General features: G+C 30.7%; 1 protein-coding gene across 1 annotated transcript in view; it reads right to left on the reverse strand.

Annotated features, from left to right (window-relative positions):
* The window catches only part of LOC112686461 (kelch-like protein 17), a 57391-nt gene extending 34843 nt beyond the window's left edge, over positions 1-22548 (reverse strand). Inside the window, exon 1 of the mRNA XM_025558735.1 lies at positions 22197-22548. Coding sequence (XP_025414520.1) covers positions 22197-22242 — 46 coding nt within the window. The 5' untranslated portion in view covers positions 22243-22548. The remainder of the gene's footprint in view (positions 1-22196) is intronic.
* Positions 22549-24406: the final 1858 nt, after the last annotated feature.

A 24406-nucleotide genomic window follows, 5' to 3' on the forward strand; every position in this document is an offset into this window, starting at 1 on the left:
GGGGGGGGGGGGGAAATGTAGCTGATTTTTTAACAAACACTATATATAAAAATCTTTATTTTTAAACATGGAAATTATATTATATTAATGATATTATTAATTATTATTGATGATGTTTATATTATTAAATCTATTTTTCTGGTTTTTTTTGCCAATTCGTCCAGTACTTCGTCTACAGTTATATTGACAACCTCACGATGAACAACCATAGTGGTCAAATCATTGAAACGACTCTAAAATAATATAATTATACAATTCATATAATAATATAATATATTATGTTAAGCATTAAGTACTAAATTTAAATTTCATACATTCTTATAAATAAACTATAAAGGAAATGATAAAAATCTAAAAAGTTTGTTTCAATTAATATTTTAGTGTTTTATGTTTGAACTGTTAATTTTATTCGAGCCTAGAGACTGTATAATAACTAATAAGTACAGTATATTTATTTTTTTAAATAGAAAATAGATGAATATCTATATTATATTATGTATAATATGGATGAATTATAAATATTTAAAAAAAGGTCACGGGGGGATCTATCCCCCTCATACCCCCCGTTTGACCGCCACTGGTCTAGGTTCACATTTAATTAACGACGCGGCGGGTGTAGAAACCGCGGCGTTATAAATAATATTTGTTCTCTACTGCCGTCGGTTTTGATTTTCCCCATTGAAGACACAGCTGTTAACAAAATGTACACATGCATTAACTACGGTACGCGATCATGTCGGTTTGAATTCGTCAACTTGTATTTTTAATTCGGTATACAACGTTTTGTGTGCAGTGCAGGCAGGTCACGGGAGGGTTTAAGGAGGTGACTAAGGGGGCTTAGCCCCCCCCCCTTGGGACTAAGCTATCTATTTTACAAAGAAAAGTATTATTATATATTAATAATTATAATAAAATATCGTCAACGGTCATTGATGAATATGGTGCCTATTTTATATATTTTTTTTATAAATAAATAGCTCACTTTTGTTGTTAATTATATGTATTTACCTATATTTTAAAATGGTATTAGATTAAAATTGATACCAATAATGTAACTATTTAAGCTTTGTCATTATTGTGAAAAAAATAACTTATTTATGAGGGACTCAAAAACATATTCTGCAATTTAAAATTTTATATAGATTTAAATACCAACCAACTAAATTTTTAAATCTCTATTAGCCCCTCCCTTAGTTAGTGATAAAACCCGCTCCTGGAACAGGTAACCGTTTGCTATTAAACCACTGTTACATTTGCATAGTTATTTTGAACAAATGGTTACGACGGTTGTAAAATACTTATGCGAATTACCATGTGTTGTTTTTAATCCTCAATGTACTATGTATAATAACTGTATAATAATATTATAACATAATAATTATCATGTCAGTAACATTTTTAATTGCTACGATGAATTGTAAATGTAATTAAACCCCGATTTTTCTGGTGATACCTCCTAAGACATTGTAATTTTATCAGTGAAATTTGTGATCAAAAACGTTTAATATAAATACCGAATTTTAACATTGAACGAAATTAAACACATGGAAAAGATATTGAAAATAACTAAACAAAATAAACGAATTGTTTATTATAGTCCATCAAATAAAATAACAATAAAGGCGGAAAACAATTTATTATTGTGAAATCTTAATATATATCCTACATATATTCCAAAACTTAGGGTAGAAGAAAAAACTACAGTATTACACGTAATTAATGTAGCATTAACCCTATAATGCATGATTTTTTTTTTATTTTGAAAAAATTATTTTTGGATAGATCTGCTTGTAAGCTTAATAAATGGGTAAAAAAAAAAAAACTAAAAAAAAATTTATTTTAATTTTTAAAAGTTGGAAAAGGTAATAATTACCTTTTTCATTACTTATTTATATTTTTCGTAAATATATATGGGTATGCATTATAGTGCTCTAAAGTAACAATTATTGATTGATCCAATACAATAAAATAAATATTTATAGCTATGATAGCTATGCCGAAATGGATAATAAATTATTAAACGTCTAAATATAATATGATATTTAGACATTTAATAATTTAGCTGCAGTTCAATACAAGATAAGAATTTAATACCTGCATTTTACGATCAACGTAATAAAATGAAATACTGATAAACGTTATAATTTTATGAAGTAACATAATTCAGATAAAAAAAGTCGCGAGTTAAATCATCAGGGAAAAAGTAGCCAAATATTTGATAAGTACTGAAATTCAAAACTTGATAAGAAAGTTCGGAATTACAAGTAAATTATACATTTTGGGTAGATAATTTTAACGTTTCCAAGTTATACCCAATTTTTATTTTTTTCTCTAAAGTTCCTAATTTTGGGATTTTGAGTTACGAGTAATATAAGTTTCATTTTTTATATGCAACTGCAATATTGAATTATATTGTGAAAGAAGGCCATCAAGTATACTATCAAGATTTTCCATGCCATCATTAATATCCAAACTAATAGCTAATAAGTTTATATAATTAACAAATATATCTAATTAAATAGTTCAATAGTTTCTAAAATTCTATCAAATGCTTATAAAATAACAATATTTTCGTCATATATACCTTGTTCGTCACTAGAATCCAAGTTAGCATCAGAATCCAACGGAAGTTCATATTCCAAAAATTCTATTATTTCTCTGTCTAATAAACTTCTTTTACGCATTTTGAAAAAAACACTTATTTATGATTATGTAAAATTATAAAATACAAAATAAATACAGCACCGAATTATATTGAAAAATACGTACGTCCGGTGAACGCTAAATGCATACTATTGTACATATGACCAACAGCCGTACATTATCGATTGATAAATCAAATATTGGGCTTATCTGTATAATCTTGTAAATAATCTAAAGTTTAAATATACTTCAACGAGATTATTTATAAATTCCAAGAAGTTAAAACCATTATAAAATTATATTTTTGAAAGAAAATCTGAAATAGTAGGTAACGAGAATATTATTAATTGGAATATGGAATAGAACACTAGAAGGGAATAATGTGTTTGAGACATAGACCTTATACCAATAGACGGAGCATCACTGGTTGGCGGGGTTGGGGTGGCGCGGTCACGACTATTCTCATATCAGTGTTGTCATTTACGTCTGACCGCTGGAACTATACTCATGCTCCGTTTATTAGTATAAGGTCTATGGTTTGAGGTGAGTTGCATAAACGTTCTTTAAACTGATAAGGCGATAATGGTCCGGTAACTAAAATAGAGTAATTTTTTAAATTTGACTACTTATTTTGTTGAATATTTGTTCATTAACAATTTAATCAATGTAATCTTTAAAATCTTCTTCGTCTAGTGAAGATATATATATATATATTTATATATATATATATATATATATATATATATATATATTTATACAATACAATTTTATTAATAAATCAAATAAGTAACAGTAAAAAAACTTTATTTATTTCGAATCACTAATTAGGAAATAACATCAACAAATATATAAAAATATGATTATGGTTTATTCGTAACCTCATAGAATTATGATCATGTTTATTTTAGATATGTCAGTTGACATTATTTTCGCTATTTATCGAATAAAATGTGGTTTAATTTATTTGGTAGCGTAACTATCAATAAAATGAATTTTTCGTTTGTTCTTTACACAACACTTCAATAATGATACCGATCAGCAGTGGCAGTCAAATAATTTTGTCATAGGGAGGATTAAAGAAATTAGGCATAATATCACTAAAAAGATAAAACAAAGGATCACTTAATTAAATAATTTACTAAGTTTTAAAGTACGAACTGTAAAAATATATTTATAAATAAAATATGTTTAGAGCTAATGTTGTTTGCAACAGCAAAGTAGTCGTTATTTTAGATTTAAACATTATAAATATCTTACGTCTTATGAGCACAAATGACAAAAACAAAAGCAGAACACATATTGTTTATAACGTCAACCGTTGAACTAAAAATTGGTAAGAAATTCTAGGTATTATCATAATAACCGCATCAACAGCCGCTTTAGGTTATTGGTAATTTCTAAAAGATATAATAGAAATAGAAATGTATTTTCGAAGTAAAAACACGTTTGTGAAACAGCTACAGCTGTAAGTTGACAGTATAGAGTTATTACGATTGACAGGGTTATGGGGGATATATTACTTTTAAACCCTCACCCCTTTGACTAGCATTGCCAATCAGTAAAATTTTATAAAATGAATAAGTTGAAGGTCCATTAACACGTTTACAGATTCTTTGTTATGTAAAATCCACTTTAAGTACTCTAGAATAAAAATACAAAGAAAAAGTATTTCTTTAAGTATTTAAATACATAATTTGAAAAGTATTTTAATAGTATTTTCAAGTACCAAAAATTATTTAAATATTAATATATAATACTTAACACGATCGGTACAGCTCCATCGATTAATAGTTAAATTTTTTCAATCATATTCTGCCATATAATGGATCGAAAGTTAATCATGTAATATATTATTAAACTCAAGTGTGTTTCCTGCTGATTTATACTATTTAACATAAATTATTATCTGATTATAACCGTTTTTTATCGGTTGTTACCGAGAGCAACACCATACATCGTTCACATCATTGTACGGTGTATATTTTTTTTTATTGTTCAATACCATAATATTTACATAGGGATAGATTATTTGATTCTCGTTAAATCAACCATAAAGTAATTTTAATTTTCTATTGACAATTGGAAATAGATGTAAATGAATGTCACATTTGTCAATTTGCACAAACGTGATTTAAATTCGGGATTGTAGATTCACCAACATAAAGTGATGACGTGACGCGCACAATCAGTTTGAATGTTATATTGCAGAAGCCGACTTTAGATATTTGTTTTATAAAACAATTCCAGAGAAACACGATAACTCAAAAAGTATATACGGTCGATAATTAAAAACAAATAATGGTTTTAGAAATCCTACGAGGATGATCAAAACTTGTTTTATTTTTTTTATTACGATAACACTTTGGTTAAAGTCAGAAGTGTCTACGACGGTCAGTGGTTATTACTTGTTAGTGTTATAATTTATAACCCGTGACGTATTTAGGGGGGGCTGGGCCCCGGGTTGTATATTTTAGAGATAAATTTGATATAATACGTTACCTAGGTCATTTGGGTGATAAAAAAAAGTAATGATACTAATAAAATTATTATTGTGGTTTTCATTTGTTACAAAACATGGATTGATAATACTAAGAATCAGAACATAGAAAAGTATATTGTAGTTTACTAGTTTGAGAATTGAGATACACAGAATAGGTGAAATCAGAATTGATACTAATAAGATATTATATGGGCTCTTATGGCCAAAAATATTTCATAAACAGGGTTAGACGGTCGTGCAATAATAATCTTAGTTCGTAACGTTTATTGGTTTATGTACTCGTTATTTTTTTTTCAAATAAACCTATTGCTAAAAAAATTTAGGCTGGCAAGGGGTTGTTTTTTTTCTTACCTGGGTCGCGAAATTCCTAAAGACATCTCTGCTTCTAACACTTAGCGTATAACAATAAGTTATACAAATAAATATTTCTTCACAGCACGGAAGTATTTACTATTAACGTTTTAATTGATTAAAACGTATACAGTGAGTTTCGGTAACAGTGATGTAGTAGAAACAATTTCGGTTCATGTTTAATACTTTACATAATGCAGTACAATTTTCAATTCCAATGCGAAACCAATATAATACCATTCACGCTCTATAATACAGGGTTTAGACGTATAAATTACATTACATATTATTATAATGTGTTTGTAAATAAGTTGTTGTATTATATTGCCAATGCTTATTAACTTTTGCAATTTTCGCTCTCGTATTTTTGCGTGTGGATTTAATTTAATTCCTTTAACGAGAAATGATTTCACTCGGAATAAAATATTAACGAAGGTCGTGGTATTTAACGAGATATATTACGTACACCTCCTCCGGCGATGATACAGTGGGACGAGGGGGACGTTCGTGCATTCGAATTAACGTTGCCGCTGCAGGTGGTAACACAACTCTGTCGTCGGTACGTACCCTCCGGCGTTTCGTACACATCCGTTACAACACCGTTGATTTTTTGGTGAAATTGATGGTTAGTAGAGACACTTAAGAGGTACCCAACGAGAAGGCGATTTCGGTGGTTTTCTGTACACGCCCCAGCTGATTAGATACGTTTCCACCGGAATTTTTGTTAAGCCGCAGTGGTCTCGCTCGTTGTTCACAGGTGACTATGCACTGACTGGCACTGCAACGGCGGACCGGATATTACAATAATAATTAATAGTAGGCACTGTATAATAATACCCGCATTAAAACATTAGACGTCTCATAACCGCATTTAGTCGTTTTCGCTTGGAGGCCCGTACAATGCATAACCCTGCGTTGCTTCCAACACGCAGTAACGCACTGTTGTGTGTAAGAACGAAGCTCTGAAAGTGCTACGATTCGGGATTCGGGAAACTTTTTCGGAACACATAAAATGTTTTTTTTTTTTTTTATTCGAATTTTTATTCGAAACTCTCGAAATTTAATGCATATTTGTTTACGGCCAATCGAAATCGTTTTCGTGTACCAAAACAACCGCAAAGTACCTACATTGATTATTGAATTTAACTGTAAAAATGAATTCCCGTATTGGCTATCGGTACAACGTGTATCCACTTTGTTTCATAATAATGCATTATTGTGTGCGCGACCGAGGTTTTCGGTCATAGAATGAATTACTCATTACACCCTATAGTTCTATACGAAACCAGGACGATATTATATTATTTGAAATGTGGGCGAAATGATAGTCTCCAGACGAATCAATGTTGTCCATTTTATTTGATCGATACATAATATACGTAGGAAAACTTACAAGGGCTTTAATACAGTTGTCGACAAAATGGAAACACTAAACGCTAATCGTTTCATTAATTATTCATGTAAAACCATACGTTATTTTAAAATTATATAATAAATAAGTATAAAATAAAGTAATAATAGTTATTTAAATCATCTGAATTTCGAAAAAACTGCATTCAAGTTTTTAAGCGGTCCATAAAAAGGTGAACATGTCAATATTTAATGAAAACCATTTTTTTTATATTTAATAATGTGTAAATATTGTTTTGAAAATGTTAATTTTAAAGTTTTAACTCTTGTTTTGATTCGGAGACAATACGACAGTCACTTTTTCGAAATCAAATGATAAAAATATTTCATAATTTTAATTGTGATTTTAGAAAGATGAACAATATTAACAATAATAATTTTAAAATTAATATTTTTACCACAAATCACTACAAAGATATTCATCTACAGAAGTAAACTATTCGAAGGTCATAAAAACAACTTTTAATTAGTAATCTTTTGTTGTTTTTTTTTTTTAATAGATCGAAAAAATAGTCTGGCAAAAGTATAACGTGGGCTAGTAAAATGTGACCCCAGGTCATATAATTTTTTTAATACTTCATTGTCCGCGATAACATCATATCACGTACCTATTTTAGGTGCTCTTATTTTAAATTCAAATTTTAATTGCAAGTAAAAGAAATCAACGTAGGTGATCCTCTTTATAAATATATATATCAATACATGCGTACTTATAGATGTAGAGATTTTAACGATTATTGCATCAATGATTTATCCGAGTTCATTTTCTAAAATATGTTTATTTTTTTGTTATAAGTCTCTGAGATCAATAAAGTACAAACCGAGACTGGTGTCGAGTGTCTATATGAAATTACGATTCCACTTGTTCAGTACGTGCAGTTATGCATCTACGAATTAAACAACCATAGAATATATATCTACATACAATACTCGTATAATACATCGTAAACTATACATACCTATCAGTAATGTGAAACATCGACCATGAATTCTTTAGAAAAAATTAAAAACGTACGTATAATTTATTCCAATCAACAAAGTTTCGTTTTAAAAACGTTTTCAAAAACTTGTATGGTACAATTCTCATAAAAATAAATATAATAAACGAACGAGAGAAAATATGCGCGTTCGTGTGTATTGTACACTTATAAATGTTATAAAAACGATGAATATTAAACAAGTATCGTTACTGACGACCGTATGTGTAATACTAGCGCGATCGAACTTTAATAGTACCTACTCGGTGCCATTGATTATAATATAAAAGTAATGACGTTTAAGCATTAAAAATTTTCAATAACGTTTTTCGCGTAACGAGTGCATGATAATAATTTACCGGTGCGGTCATGCTGCGTGTGCATACGAACATTATTTTATATACACATATACTTGTATGGTTGATTTATTTTTCAATTATCGCTGTTAGATCTCACGATGTAATAACAATTTATTGTCGATGCGCAGTTCGGTTCAATTTCTAATGCTGCACATCACTGTGCTCATAATACAGAAACTTGTTTTATTTGAACTCCAAATCGATATTCAGTCGTCGATCGGATAGCACAACACTGCACACGATGACTTAGCGCGCGTGCTTTCTCCGTTGTATAGAATTTTTTCGCCCGACTCGTCTCCGCTTATATATTCTTGTTATAATATAATATAATTGTACGCCTACTACAAACCATCATTACCATATATATACACATACACAAGTGTATATGTGTGTATACTTCTAGAGGTACTTAACTACGAGTATAATGTCTATCGAGACTCTCGTGGAATTGAATACACACTACAGTAGGTACTACGCTACGATATGAGTAAGTACACTACATGCGATGTAGTATCAAGACAAAATTTATTACATACTTGTATTTGCCTACAATATATTCGCATAGTGAAATGTAGGATAATGTAGTGAACATCCGGTATTACTGGTATAGTGCGTGTATATATATATATATATATCGGTGGTGATGGTTACCATAATATGAATGCTAATTATTTTTTTTGTCTCGGAAAATAAATATATAATAGGACATAAAGTACCTTACACATATTTTTTATTATACCTATGGGGTACGGGACTTCTGTAATCATTTCAGTTTGATTTAACCGATATGATTTGACAATTATTGATGTTTAACTAAACTTATTAAATCTATATAATCCTACTGCTGCATTAAACCTTAATTGTTAAACTATGATTATATTTTCTGCGAGTAAAATCTATATAAAAAAAAAAAAAAAAAAAAGATTATATAATTTAATTGTATACCACGATAAATTTACTTAAAATTAATAATGAAAATAAATACTTGTACCTCTATTAAAAAAAAGGAAGAGAACAAAGATTATGTAAAAATCTAATAATTTTGAAAATGCAATGCAGGTAACTAGGTATATCTTGATAATAAAAGTAGTTAACAGTATTTCATTCTTGCGAAACTTAAATTAGCCATGTAACAGGTGTGTTAAAAACTAATTATAAGTAATAAGTTACTATGTTCATTTCTAAAATCATGGACGATTCGCAGTTACAAGCTCGATAATTTTTATACTCTCATAGATAAGAAGTTTTTTTAATCTTTTCCATTTGCATAGCTTTAACAGTTCGACTTATAGATTGTAAGGTCATAGCATTGTATTTGGGTCTAAAATTCAACTCAACAAGGTTGTAAATATAGATTTCTTTGAAAGGGGTTAAAAAATGTAAAAATACATGTAAATTTGTTAATTCGTCACGAAATTAAACCACAACCTCCTCTACTTTCGGTTTAGCGAATATATTATATTGAAATAAGCACTTGCTGAATGTTTTAAACGATATTGAATTGGTTTTATTGTGATGTGCAGTAAATTATTATCCAAATAAGTGCATTTTGACGGTGGATTCTACACATGGATACGATATAGTCGTTATAATAATATTTTTGTTTTGTAATATGTGCTGAAAACTACGAACACTATCTGTACAGAGACATTATGAAAACGTTTTACACGCTGGCAAAATTCCAGTACACTGCTCTATAAGAATCAGCTGTTCTGCATAGCAGACCGTTAAACGCGAAACGGTCGTTTGTTATCATTTGTTCATGTTGGATGGGATTCGAAAACATTTTGTTTCCGTGAAACAAAAACAAAACGAAATACGTAATAATATTCAAGATTTCACGCATCTCACGGTGCGTTACAATAACGTCATTGCATTTTGTTTACTTGACGTATATCATAATGTACATAGAATACAAAACAATATTATCCCCGATCGAATTACACACCAGATACCGATTATAAAAATAAAATGTATTGATATGTAGTAGGTATATGTTTAAAGGTTTTTTACACGTCAGGCTACGTTCCGATCAAGTCACTCGATAACGATATAATAAACTATTAAACTTGTTGTGTTTCAAATAGCTGTTTTTTTATTTTATTTTTTCACGTCGGTTTACTCACAAGTTATAGCAACAGCGTTAAACGATGTATCTGCCTAATTATTATTAATGGCTTCAAAAATAAAAAACTTTCTTTTTACTATTTCGCAAAGTCGAACGTGCTCTTACGATAGATAAACCTTAAGTTATACGCTTTTTTTGATTCATTGATACATAGATTTTGAGAAAGATGCTACGCACGTAATACAGATATATGACGTAATATTGATTTTATTTTATTTTATTATTTTCTTATAAAATACTTTCACAGTTTATTTTATGGCAAATCGTTGGCAATCTTTTAGATTTTATTTTCTACTCTTTCAATGTACATTAGCCATTGCTTATGTACCCTATTTCAATTCTTTCTCGTAAAGATTGCTTTTTGTTAGAAATTTAAATGAACATACCCGCATAGTAATAAAATAACTGACGTAAAAGTTCTTCCTCATAAATATACAAAAATCTTCCATTCTTCCAATTCTATATTTGAACCGCTTATAGCAATAGAATGTATAAAAGAACATATTACGTCCACTAAATTAAAAGAACTTAGTTTTTCTCATTTTTCGTAATGTCCTCAAATTATTTTAAGTCTAGGAATTATTTATTTTTATAACCAAAGGTCTAAATACGAAATTAATTTTTGATTTTGTATTAAACACAAAAAATATTTCCGTTATTTTATCCAAATGTTATACTCACTCGGAGCTTGTTGGGCGATTAGATTCTTTTATACATTTATTTATTTTCGTATGTAAACGTATAGTTTATATTTTCATGTAGACCAGTGTTTCCCAAACTCTCTTAATCCTCGTCTGGCTTGTAGATAATAAAATTATCATAACCCTCTAAATAAAATTTAAAAAAATAGTTTATGACCTTTTTTTTGTATTTAAATAGATAAAAATAGCGTTGTGAATTCCCGCATAGTCTTTTTATTGCGATAAACGAACGCTTAGCGATATACGGTGTATTTTTATGAACTGTTCGTTATTTTCCCTATAGATGTTTCAATAATTTAAAAGAATTTTACTCCGTGGTGAGTGCTGCTCGTGCCTCCCCAACAATATTTTTTACACCTCCTCCCCCCTTAACTGTGTGGCAAATTTGAGAATTACTGATTAAGAGTAAACAATTTGGACGAACGATGTGAAGAAATAACAACGACAATTATTAATACAAAGGAAACCCATCAACGTACGGTGTCAACGTCCCGTCGTTGATGCCAGTGGACATTCAAAACTTCCGGTCGTCTATAATAATCATATTTTTCATTATTACTTAGTGCTAGTAGAAAAAAAAAGAATGCACGTGATAACCACGTCAGGATATTTTTACAGGAACCGACTAAATATTCGTTTCGTTCATTTTATTAAACGTAGTCCAGTACCTCTGTGATATATTCAGTATACACTAATCAACATGTGATATCCATACGGATTGATTGGTATGTTAAGTACTTGATACTTTTATGATATTAAAATGTATCCAATGCGTACAGCTTAAGAAATATGCAAATGTATACAATTAATTATGTAATCTTGAAATTATTTTTATGGATATCGAAATATGCATTTTATTTTTTCCGATTTGTGATGAGTTAATAAACATAACGATATTTAAATAACTACTTAAATTGTAGGCATCAAACTGAGTTAAATTATTCGTCACTTGCAAACGCTGTATTTAAATAATATATTATTATTTATTGATTAACGAATTAATGAGATTAGTAATTTATGTCACAAACGTTATAATTTGAATGATTTAGTTTATTTATTTATTTTTTAATTAATAATTTTTTTACACGGGATTGATGAATAATTTTGTTGTGATATGTAAAATATTATAAACATTCTAATATTTCTAATTTTCACTTCAATTATACGAGTGAATATATCTGCCCATCAGAAATTATGAGCGAGTGAACATTCGTTTTAAAAAATTAATAATGAAAGCGAAATTCGAGTGGAGACAATTGTTTAGATGGTAAAATAATATTATGTCAACGGATTCGAAATTGACGATAGAGTAAGAGGTATAAAGAGGAAGAGAGTAGGAGAGAGAATGTAAGAGCGGAAGTAAGGTCAGTGTCAAGGACGGTCATGTGGTGATCTATTATTCGTGTTGGTTTATTTATTTATTCTACAACACTTTCATGGGCAATATAAAATAATCCCGACATTGTTTTTTTATTGTACTTTCTTTATTGATCAATTTTATTAAATGTCGTATAACGGGTTATATAAAATGGTATAAGAAAATATAATTTACAAAAATACCTACATGGTTGAACAGCAATTAAAGAGGGATTCTTATACTATTTAATGTTACTTGTACAATAATGTTTTTGTTAAATCTTGTATAACTAGTTGTAAGTATTATACCATACATTTATTTAATTTGATTTATATATAAAAAAAATCGTAAATAATGTCGTGTTAATGAATTTTATCTTTTTTTGTCTTGATAATAATTTATTGTACACGATCTTATATCGAACGAATGAAGAACTTATCCAAACAACTGACGTACCTTATTTAGACAATGTACATTATGTATAAACGTTTTTGCGAATAAATGAAAATCGTGTCAATCGATCGGTATAAATAATAAAAACTGTCAAGGAAACACAATAAAGGCAATTTACTAAAAGACATAAATGTTTGAATAATAAAACTATTATCCTTTATTAAAAGTGAAATAAGTTATAAACTAAAAATGTGTGGTTTTGTGTGCTAGTATATACGTATAGAACACTGAAATAAAGGAGTAAAAGTAGAAACATAAAAAGCATTCGAAAAGTACGGTATGAAAAATAAATAAAGCGAGGAGGTACGAAGTTTTAAATTTTTAATTTCGAATACTCGGACAAAAAAAAAGAAAATCAAAAAACTTGTACTTATTCGAGTAATTTTTCTATTACAATATTACGTCGGTGAGTCTACAGGGTCGATTTTACTAATGTGCTGTTGTCCCTGCGTCTATTGCACATCGAAACGACAGTTACGAAAACAAGTCAAATAAAACCACAACACGCTGGTGAATAATGATACGTTTGCCGATGCGTTTGTCATTGGGAGTACACATGCACGGCAGAAAACGGACGTGTTTCTAACAGCACATTGAGCACACACCCGCCGCAGGATTACAACAGTGGTTTACTCTGGTACTGTATTTTCGAATGCGATGTGCGCCATTATCTCCTTTTCATTTGAAAGGCGACCAATCGATATCATTTGTGTAAAATATGCGTGTGCATAAAACGTATGCAGTACCTACTAATAATACTAATAAATGTCTCAGTGCAGGGAACGAGCGAAACACCCGTTGTCCACGTAAGTGTGCATTCAGTGTAAAATTTGAGTTTGCTAAAATCAACTACCCCAAAGCAAGATATAAGGTAATCAGTACACTCTACATAACGTGATTTAAAATTATTTTAATTTCAAAATAAAATAACTCATTAAAACATTAAAGAAAATCGAGATAGGCAGATCTGATTTTCAATAAATCATTTTTTATTTTTAATTTAAAACCAACGTTGGATTTCTCCCCTAAAAATATGAAATAAATTAACAACGACTTTTTTTATTATATTAATATAACAATACATTATATTATACCATACAATTATACTAATACACATTGAATACAGGTAAAACATCTTTTTTTCTTTTTTTTTTTTTTAAATAAGTGGTTGCTATTCATCTCTTATGTGTACATTATTTTGACATCGTTTTTAACGTATTGATATTACGACAGTAAACTGGAGTAAAGTCTTTACTTTAAATAATAAAAATCATCCTCTTAAAGTAATATTTTTATCTGCAAATATACTGAGGATGCTGATCTTTGACATGGGGATTGTCAGCACTACCCGGTACTCACGTGCGCGCGCCAACAGTCGTCTATCGACTAGACCGCGTATTTATAACTGTTTGGTACCATACATAATACGATAAACTGTACGTAATAAGTTCAATGTCAATTTTCTATTTTCTGTTTTATTAGTTCTATGTATTATTTTTATATTTATATAAAAATCGAATCGATTCACATCATCTTGGCACTGAACACCGTCTATCCGTCCACTGCATTACACAGTCCAGGCACGTAAACGCGTGCAACTTTATTCATGTATACATATATTAATGTACATACGTACATATACATAAATTTTTTATGATATTTTATGTGTGCGCAATGTGTTTTTTTCTGTTTGCACGACTACTCGTTTTTTCGATTTATTTTTATTTTATATATGTGAATTATGTTTATTGCGAATAAGACCTAACCCAACCGTCGATGACGTTCAATATAATATTAAATTACATACACAGCGTACTCACAACAATACAGTCGTGCTGCAGGAAGGTACATGCAAGTATCATGTGCGAGAACGTTTATGTTTTTATAGTAAAATCATCGAGTATTTGAATCATATTTATACGCAATAATACGCACATTATTGTGTGCTACGCGTATGCATTAAATAATTAATGTTATGTTTATTTAGTTATTTATATGTTATAATTTATTAAATATATCTACCCGTTTAGTTTAGATAGTGCCCAAAAGTATTGTAGGCTCAAAAATCCATTTATAGAATCATTGATATTCACAATCAGATTTTTGGTTGGCTCAACAATTTTTTAGATATATTTTTAGTAAACTTTGACAAGTTTTACTTTTATGCGTAATATATAGATGAAAAAAAATATGCTGAGAAAGTTTTATAAAAGGAGGAAGTATATATAGTGTACAAATTATCCCATCCAATAAAAATTGTTCCTCGCACTACCGAGAGCGCATTGCGTATTTGGAGTATATAAATTAATTATCAGTGAAACTAACCGAAAATAATAATAACAATATATAGGTTAAATTATTAAATTACAAACGAGCTGTAATCGAACAAAAAGCAGCACGAGAATTTACTGAACGGAAATAATCTAATAAATTACAGAAAAGATCGCGAAAAAAGAAAACCGTTTAACATTATAACAAATTATAGTATATATATACCTAGTATACGTGTATATTTAATTGTGTACTCTGGTATTAAAAAGAATAATGAACTGTTGATATTTCATGAGTAGGTCGAATTACGGCGACGACGACGACGAATGAGAGTTGAACGATTGTACAAAAATTTTACTTATACCATTTAATGGTACAGACGAATCGATCTAACGTCGTTTCGAAACGATCCGACACGCTTTCGTTATTATTTCGGTTCGTTCAAGTGGGTTATGGAAAATTACAAATCTTCATGTACGCACGCACAAAAGCGATTCGAAAACCGATCGACCGTCCGAAAATTGCAATGACTAAACACGCCGCGCGCCGTGTCATCACGGAACGGCATGTGTAATCGATGCGCAGCAAAATATAACTGTATATTATCGTATAACAGTAGTGATTCCGTCAAAAAACAATTGTGATACACATCTTATTCTTCTAGGGTTTTACAGGCCTTAAAGTCAATCACCGCAAAAATATATTGTCTCCATCATGTTTTGCACGTTCTTCTGCGCTTCTTACATTCAAAAGTATATACATAATATTATATGTACTAGGTTTTCCGGGAAAATGGGAAAGTTTGAAATAACTCTCACATAAATGTATCTATGCGCAACTTTTTTTATCGAATCAGAATTCAATTTACCTAATAAGATTAATATCATCAAAATCATCCTGATGTCCGTTTAAATTCTGTAAGACGATGTCTGCATAAACATTCCTGATATGGAAATGTGTATCGTTCAACGATAATGAGCTGTCGACAAAATTGGGTCGTTTGTGTTATATTTCCAATCGTTTATTTATTTATTTTTTTTTGTTCTCATTAAATCACCATAATCGGTCGCTCCGGATCCTGTACAATTTAGATCTTTGTTGAAGAGCTACGCAGAATTTCGATGCTCGATTTCAGAAACTTGCCTGCACCATCTGATACGGACATTGAATTTAAAACGTGATATTTTAAACACACCGTGGATCATGTTTTCGATAACAAAAGTATGTAAACGCATCGTTTCAATTTGTGTCTATTAGTTGTTTTGATTTTTCCCGTTTCCCCGAAACCTAACCCTGCACTGTGTCTCTACCGACCGACTGTGCACAAAGAGCGCCCGGCTGTTGTAGTACCGCGTAATCGTCGGCCTCAGCTGTAGATCGGTGGAACGGAAATCGTCTGCTACGATCGTTGAACGGTAAAACGAACGTCGTTTTCGCAGCCGGCGGATGTAAATATGTACGCGTATAATAGGTCCGCGCGTCGGATGAGACGTCGCGGCGATTCGGCACGGACTACATTTTCGTCGCGTCCGTGATTTTTCCGTCTCCCGAAGAAACGCGCACCGTTGTAATAGGAGGAAAAAAAACCAACAACTATAACAATAATAATAAAAAAATAACCCGTAAAGAAATCCGCGTGAAAACCGCAAGTCGCGTTACGTCCTATTGTGCAGTACACGAATACAATGTTGTTGCGAACACCGGCGTTACACCTCGACGTCGTCGGAACACCCGAAAACGCATTGTTTCGAGTACGCGCAGCTAGGATAGGTTTCTAGAGATGTCTACCGAGAGCTCGCGATATCAACGTTTTGTTACAAACGCACGGTCACGCTCGTTCGAATCGACCTGAATCGACCATCACGTGCGAAAAACTTCCGTATTCCTCGGAGTTGTCGGTGCACGTCGAGCGGGGTTTTTTTTTTTTTATATTCAGAACTGACGAACCGAAAACCGAAAAATTTAAAAAAAAAAAAACTTAATTTTTCACAATGACAACGTTATCATAATTATAATATCTCGAAAAATACAAAAAAAAAATTAAAATATTTTTTACAATTCTAATCGTGCTACTTTGCGCGTTCGCGCGACAAAATCTTGATTATATTTCAAGCGTTACCCGTGTAACATGATTTGTTTCGAGTAAACCATGAACTTTTAGATTTTAAACGTAGACGTTACACTCTATACAGAGGAGATTATTGCGGTTTAACAATAATATTTTGTTGATTAGTTTTCAGACATACTTTTCTGGGAATAATTTCTTTTGATGTACAATATAATAGATTTTAACGAAAAATTCAAGATTTAACTCGTATTATTATGAAAAATTCGTATTTTTGCGATTTCCTTATTCCAACACAATACGACGCGAATCGCGAAAAGCAATAGAAAAATTCACAACAGTCCGTGAATATTTTAAAAAAAATAAAGACATTCGATTTTGGGATTATCATGACCATAATTGTTTTTTTTTTTTTTTTATTTGATAATGTTACGTTCGGATTAAGCAAAATAATATACGAATGTCTACCGTGCAACGAAATGTATGCTCAGTTAAAGAAATGTTGACCAAACAATTATTTTGTTCTAACTAACATATACTCAAGAAAATTAATTATTTATTTAGTTTTAGGGTCAAACATTAAAGCCATATAGCGTCCAACAGAACTTAGAATTGTCTAGAAGTGATTGTGCTACCCGGATTAAGTATGTGTTCACTATAATATAAAATTTTGATATTAGGAAAATAATTAGAACTACAAAAACGATCTAGACAATTGATTTCGTATTTGTACAGAAAACCTAATTGTAGAATTATTTTTCTGATTTTATTGGATCTAGTGATTTTAATGTGTTAAGGTTGAACATCGTAATTAATAAAAATAATTATACGACATTTCATTAAAATATATTTTTTTTCGCATTACATAATTTTAAGCATAAATAATAAATAAGTACCTAGTTTGTGACTGTTAGAGGTTATTATTTTTTTTTATTATGTATTAATATTTCTTTCCTATTTCTAAGATGTTATATTATTACAAGGTGAAACCAATTAATGCGGTTTTAATTGTAAGTAATTACACAATCAAATGAACTAAAGCTACCATTTTTCTGATTGCAAAAAATCGTAGTACAGTTGACAATTAAATACCTAATAAACGAAAATTAATTAAAAATAAAAATTATAACAAAATACAAAATGTATATAACAATTAAATATTAAAACAATAATTCTATACCTAGTAAAATGTCCATGAATGATATGAGACATAAGTAATATAGACATAAAAATAAAATTCAAACTAATAAAATTAAAACTTCTATACGGAAAAAAAAAAATTATTTTTAAAATAAATTGGATTAAAAAATAATCGAGTAATGAACAACTTTATTTGGTCAACGTAAAAATTAGCTTATTAGTTATTATTAGTAACTATTATATTCGATGTCTTTCGACTAATAAATCTATTAAACATATAAATGTTTAATCAGTTAGATATTTTAATGTTTAGAGTATTAAACAATAAGTGTTTTTATTGTTTCAGAATAATAGTATGTATAGCCGTAAATTTATTTGTTCATTTTGTTGAATGTACTAATGATCATATTGCACATATATATATATATATATATATATATATAGGATAAATATACGTGCACACATGTTCAAATTGCATACACATTCCTATATATATATATATATATTATTATGTAAGATGCATAGTTTTGAAATATAAAGTTTGTTTAATTTGTAAAAAAAAAATACATGTTCTGGCTCGTGCAGGTACCAGGTCATCTTGAAATAATGATTCAGACTGTTACACGCATAATAAAACCAATTGCAACTCAAATTTTACGTGTAAATTGTAGTGTTGCGATTGATGCAGCTGTGTGCATGTGCACGACACTTACACGTGAAACAATATTATCTGAGTAGGTATTGTCCGATGGATTTACAAATATATACGAGTATATTACATGAATACCGTAACCGAATTCAACGGTTACATACGTAATTGTTGTTTATGTTTATGTGTATTATCTTTCTTACATCGGGATTTAGTTTGAATTGAAAAACACTCGGGTTTTATACGTATACCGAACGAATCAAGGCAATCAAAATTGAATCTGTTAATTCCCAATCGGAAATTATGAAGGTACAATAGTAGAATCCCATGTTTCCGGCCCGTTGGTCTTTAATCGAAGTTTTCATTTCCGACGTCCTAATATAACTACTACAGTACACAATGTTTTATTTCCTTCGACATTTCAAAAATACAGGTAGGTATCTATTTAAAGTCTTCGCAATGCATCTGCAATTTTCCAGTCGAAAGACGACGGTATAATAATAATAATAACAATAATATAGACACTAAAGAGTTCAGTTATTACGGAATGATATATGGCAATATATGATGGTATGCTTATATGTTTATATTTATAGTGTTATTATTATTATTATTATTTTATTTCATGTTATGCGATTAATTAAATACTAATTAGACGCGTGTCAATAGGAAAAGAAACTAAACGTCACGACGTTATCAGATGAGTATGTTCAATACTGACAAATGACAAAGACTACTAGGAAGAAATCACGGATGAGCAAAAATGCAGCATACCATTCATCGTCATGGATTAATAAACGTAACTTTTTGACCTTTATATGAATAGTATGCAAAATGTCATGATATCCAAAAAAATGTGCAGTAAAAATGAGTAAAATGTGGTCTAAAATGTTTTGAACAAAAATATGACCGATTGATCATAGAACGAGGCCAAGTAAAACCAATGATATTCAATTTTAAGTTACGAATACGTGTTATATACACTTTATCAAGACCATCAAAATTATACATTTTTTCAAGACGGTTATAATTTATTATGTGAATTAAATAATTTTTAAATAAGTTTTGTACTTAATAAACTTTTTTTTTATAAAATTATTATTATTCTTAAATACTTATTTATCAAAGTAGTTTATACATTTCACTATAAATTCAAAATACATATAATTCACCAGGTGAAAAATATTTTAATACACTACATTGGTCTCAATATATTTTAGAAAGTCAGCCGTCGATTATTGTATTTTACCAAAGAAACTATGAATAAAAGTGAAATAAAATGTATTGTTTTTTAATACATTATATTATAATATTATATTGCTGTAATAAACTGTTTCCATAGCTAATAGATGTAGTCAGCTTTCCATTCTTTTGAATTCAGATAAAAGAGTGTCTATTGTATGCGTAAGTTATGATTATTTGACGACGGATATTTTGTTAAAGTATTGTAGGTACGTCTTGATTTGATTTATCAAATATTTAATTCGATTCGAAAATATAGAATAACTTATACAATAAATTAATACCCATGCATGTTCAAATAATTTAAACTATAATCTAAAATATTAGTACTAGAAAAATACTAATTAGGATTCGTATTATGAAAATTTGTTGCGCTAAATATCCCGATACGCGAATCAATGAGCATGATTCATCTGGCCAAATCGTTAAACAATTAATTGTTAATATTTTAATTAAAGTTCGTTTCAACGACCAAACCGATGCCCATCACACGTAATAAATTGGAACGTGAATCTAGATAAAATAAAATCATAATTCTTGTGTATAGAATAATATGTACACAGAAATACAACCAATTATAACGGTAGTTGGTAGCCAAGTAACTCGTTCGTAACAACAAAACGAGTTATTGTACCCTTAAGTGGGTGAATGTACCCCCATATTTTCAGTCTGCATAAGCGTACAGAATAAAAGTAATATAATACAATTTTCATATAGAATAATCCATACAGAATGGTTGAATGGTTTGCAATATTCCTGTCACATCTTGTTGGGTAGGCATCTTGAACAGAGGCGTTTTCAGGATATTTTATTGGGAGGGGAATATGAAAATTTATTAAAAGGTGAACCGTGTGAATCAAGTGCCCACACCACATTTTTATAAAAAAACAACATACATTAAATGAAAATTAAAAAATATTAGGTATATTGTTAATTAAAACATTCAATTATTAAATTTATTAAATAATATCGAGTTTTTTTGATTTTTGAGCCATTATATCAAGAACTTCTTTGGCATCAATTGGGATTTCCCTATGGATGGCCAACAATGTTAAGTTGTTAAGACGATCCTATACATTGTGTATATGACATCAAATTATGAAAAATATTAAGTTATAATATTAATTTTTTATTTTTGAAAAAAAATTTAGTATACTTAAATAACTTCGTTTCATTTTGATCAATAATAACAAGTATATGGATCTATGGGTCAAAATTCGTGTATCTGATGTACCAAAAGTATTATGAATTAAAATACTCTGTTTCCGAGCTATACCCTTTTCTTTCGCTTAGTTTCGAATGTGAAACGCGCGAAAACATTTCTACCTTGAGGATCAGTTTACACGGTATTATAGTACACGTGCTGTAAAAACCTTCGAAAATTCATGTAATGATATTAAACGCGTCAGATCGAATATATAATTTTTTCTAAAATGCAAATGACGTACACTAATAGACGTCAGTTTCTAAATTTAAAAAATAAACAAAGTACAATTCAAAACGTCGAATATGTAGACATTCAAATTGAAAAATTCGCTTCAACAACCGTTAGAATTTATAACGACTAATTTATAATATCCCAACAACATTTTTAAAGTTACGCATTACTAGAGAGAATAATTTAACAATATCAGTTGCGACAGGACAATCGTGGAAAAGCGGTACGGGGACACGGGAAAGGGATGCCCTCGTCCCTAACGTACGTACGTGATCCTGTACCGTCCTGTTTTTTGTACGGAATTCCGACCGCCAAGCGTTCTTGTGAAGCACGGAAGTTTATAAATGCAATCGTGAATCATGTACCGACACGTTTAAAAACGAATCTCTCCGAACAATATTAGTTCGAAATACGGTTGTCGGTAATAATCCCATAAAAGAACGGTTGCTGGACAGAACGATTGCCGGTCATGGCGCTTTTCGGCGAGTACGAATAGAACAGTAAACACTCACTTTGTCCAGTCGGGGTGGACCACGTGCCGGAAGATGCTGTGGCCATGTCGTCCGTGCGGTCGGAGCGGAACGGAACTGGAGCGGAACGGAGCTGGGAGCCTGGTGCGACCGACGACGATGCGATTCCGTTACGAACACGTAACACGGCGGCACGTCGAAAAAGGTCCAAAGGCGTTCGTTGGACGGCTTCACGTCCAGTGCGCGTTCCCGGCCAAGACCCTTTGCGCGCGCGTCCCACCACCGGCTGCTGCTACGACGACGACGACGACTACAACGGTCCGGGCGGCCACGCGCTCACAACAGGCTGCGCACACACGAGCGCGACACGATGTCGGCGGCGGCGGACCGCCGTCCCTTGACCTGTGTTCGATTGAACGCTGCCGCCGCGGCGATCGCGCCCGACCGTTGCCGAACGGACGTTTTCCCCCCACAAAACTTTTCCCCGTTCGGCCGAGACGACGAACCGTTACCGCCCGGTCATGCCTTCTCCCGCTGCGCGTATTTTCCGAACCTCTCGCAGTCGGCAGCCCCGCGTATCGTTTTGTTTCCTCAGCGTATCATTGCCGTCGTTTTATTGTTATTATTATTGTTGTCATTACTGCATCGAGGGGCGGCAGTGTTATTACGATTACACGCTAGCGGATCATCATCAGCTGAACAAGCGCAGGATTACTTCTTTGGAATCGCTGGAACGCGGACCGTGAACAAATACGCTAAACACTTATGTTATGTATGGTCGAAAACACGAAAAACTGTTGAGACAAAATACGTTTTGGCTCGCGACGAGTCGATGAAGACGAAAACCATGAATGATAATATACACGTCCGTGTATATAAATATTACTTACTGTTAATGTTAGCATATTGATAAAGTCCGTATTAGCCGAACAATGTCAACGTAAGCCATACATTTCGGCTCATTCTTCGTATGTAGACACGAAATCGTCCGGATAATGTTCATATTAGCCAGTCAACAGTGGAAGATATCAATAGTTAGGTATACATTAAACGTTTTTGAATATGTTAAGTAAAAGTGTTGTTAACACTCTGCATCTTGCATCCCGTTCGTGCATATTCCGTGATCCGTTATAGCACTTTTATGCGGATAGGTAAAACGCCAATACGTCGGAGTACAATATTAATAAATAAAAAAACTCATCAAAGTGAAAAATGTACAGTATATATCTTAATTGGACGTAGTATATTTCGTTAAAATTTTATGCACTTTATACGTGACGTGGATCTGTTGTTCGTTATTTTCACTTTTTTACAGTCATGTGAATTTTTTTTTATTTTAATGTGTTTTTTAAAGAAGTTTACATTTTTAACAAAATTCAAAGAAAAAAACATAGTATTATAGCATACCCAAAAACTATTTCTAATAAAATGAGAAAATAATTTTTCGTACAAATAAAATATAATTAAAATAATTAGTATCGGATAAGAAGAATAATTAATAGCACTCGCCGAAAAAGTTAATAAAAAGATAATAGAAATTTTATAGTATTACGCATAAAAAAAAAACTATTTATATCATGTACTAAATGAGATACATATTAATATTGGACATCGTGGTAATCAATGAATTATGGCAGAAATTAAAACAGGCCGTATAAAATAATTGATAATTTTTAAATCTCATGTTTAAAATTAATATTTCAAAAAATATTTAATAAAATTATATACTTTGAATTATTTTATCTTATGACGTGTTTATGGTTGTTAAGATGCATTATAATACATTATTAATACATACGTATTATCCAATGGTCCTTGACTAATGTCTAATTATTCGACCAATGTTAACTTATTCAAAATGTAATAATTTTCACGGCGGCTATTGTTAATAGTTTGCTAACAGTAGCGTATTCAGAGGTCATTTAACGGGGGTGTTTTAAAATGTATTAGTCTTATGGTAAGTAGAGCCTCTACCCCTTTCCCCGTATTAAATAAATAAATTCCATGTATTTATATAAATGAAAATGATTACATTAAGACAGCATATGTAAAACCTACAAGTTGTATACAACGTTTATTCAAATAATCAAAGTAAGTTTACAATTTGGTGAAATACCATACAATAAGGTCGATGGGGGGTGTTCCAATACCATATCACCCCCCCTCTCTAAATACGCCACTGTCTGATAAGTCGGCTATAATAAAATGTAAACATCACCCGTAACGTATGATTTGTCAAGTATAATACAATT

The sequence above is a fragment of the Sipha flava genome, unplaced genomic scaffold (assembly GCF_003268045.1).
Source record: "Sipha flava isolate LNK unplaced genomic scaffold, YSA_version1 309_pilon_pilon, whole genome shotgun sequence".
NCBI classification, from domain to species: Eukaryota; Metazoa; Arthropoda; class Insecta; order Hemiptera; family Aphididae; genus Sipha; species Sipha flava.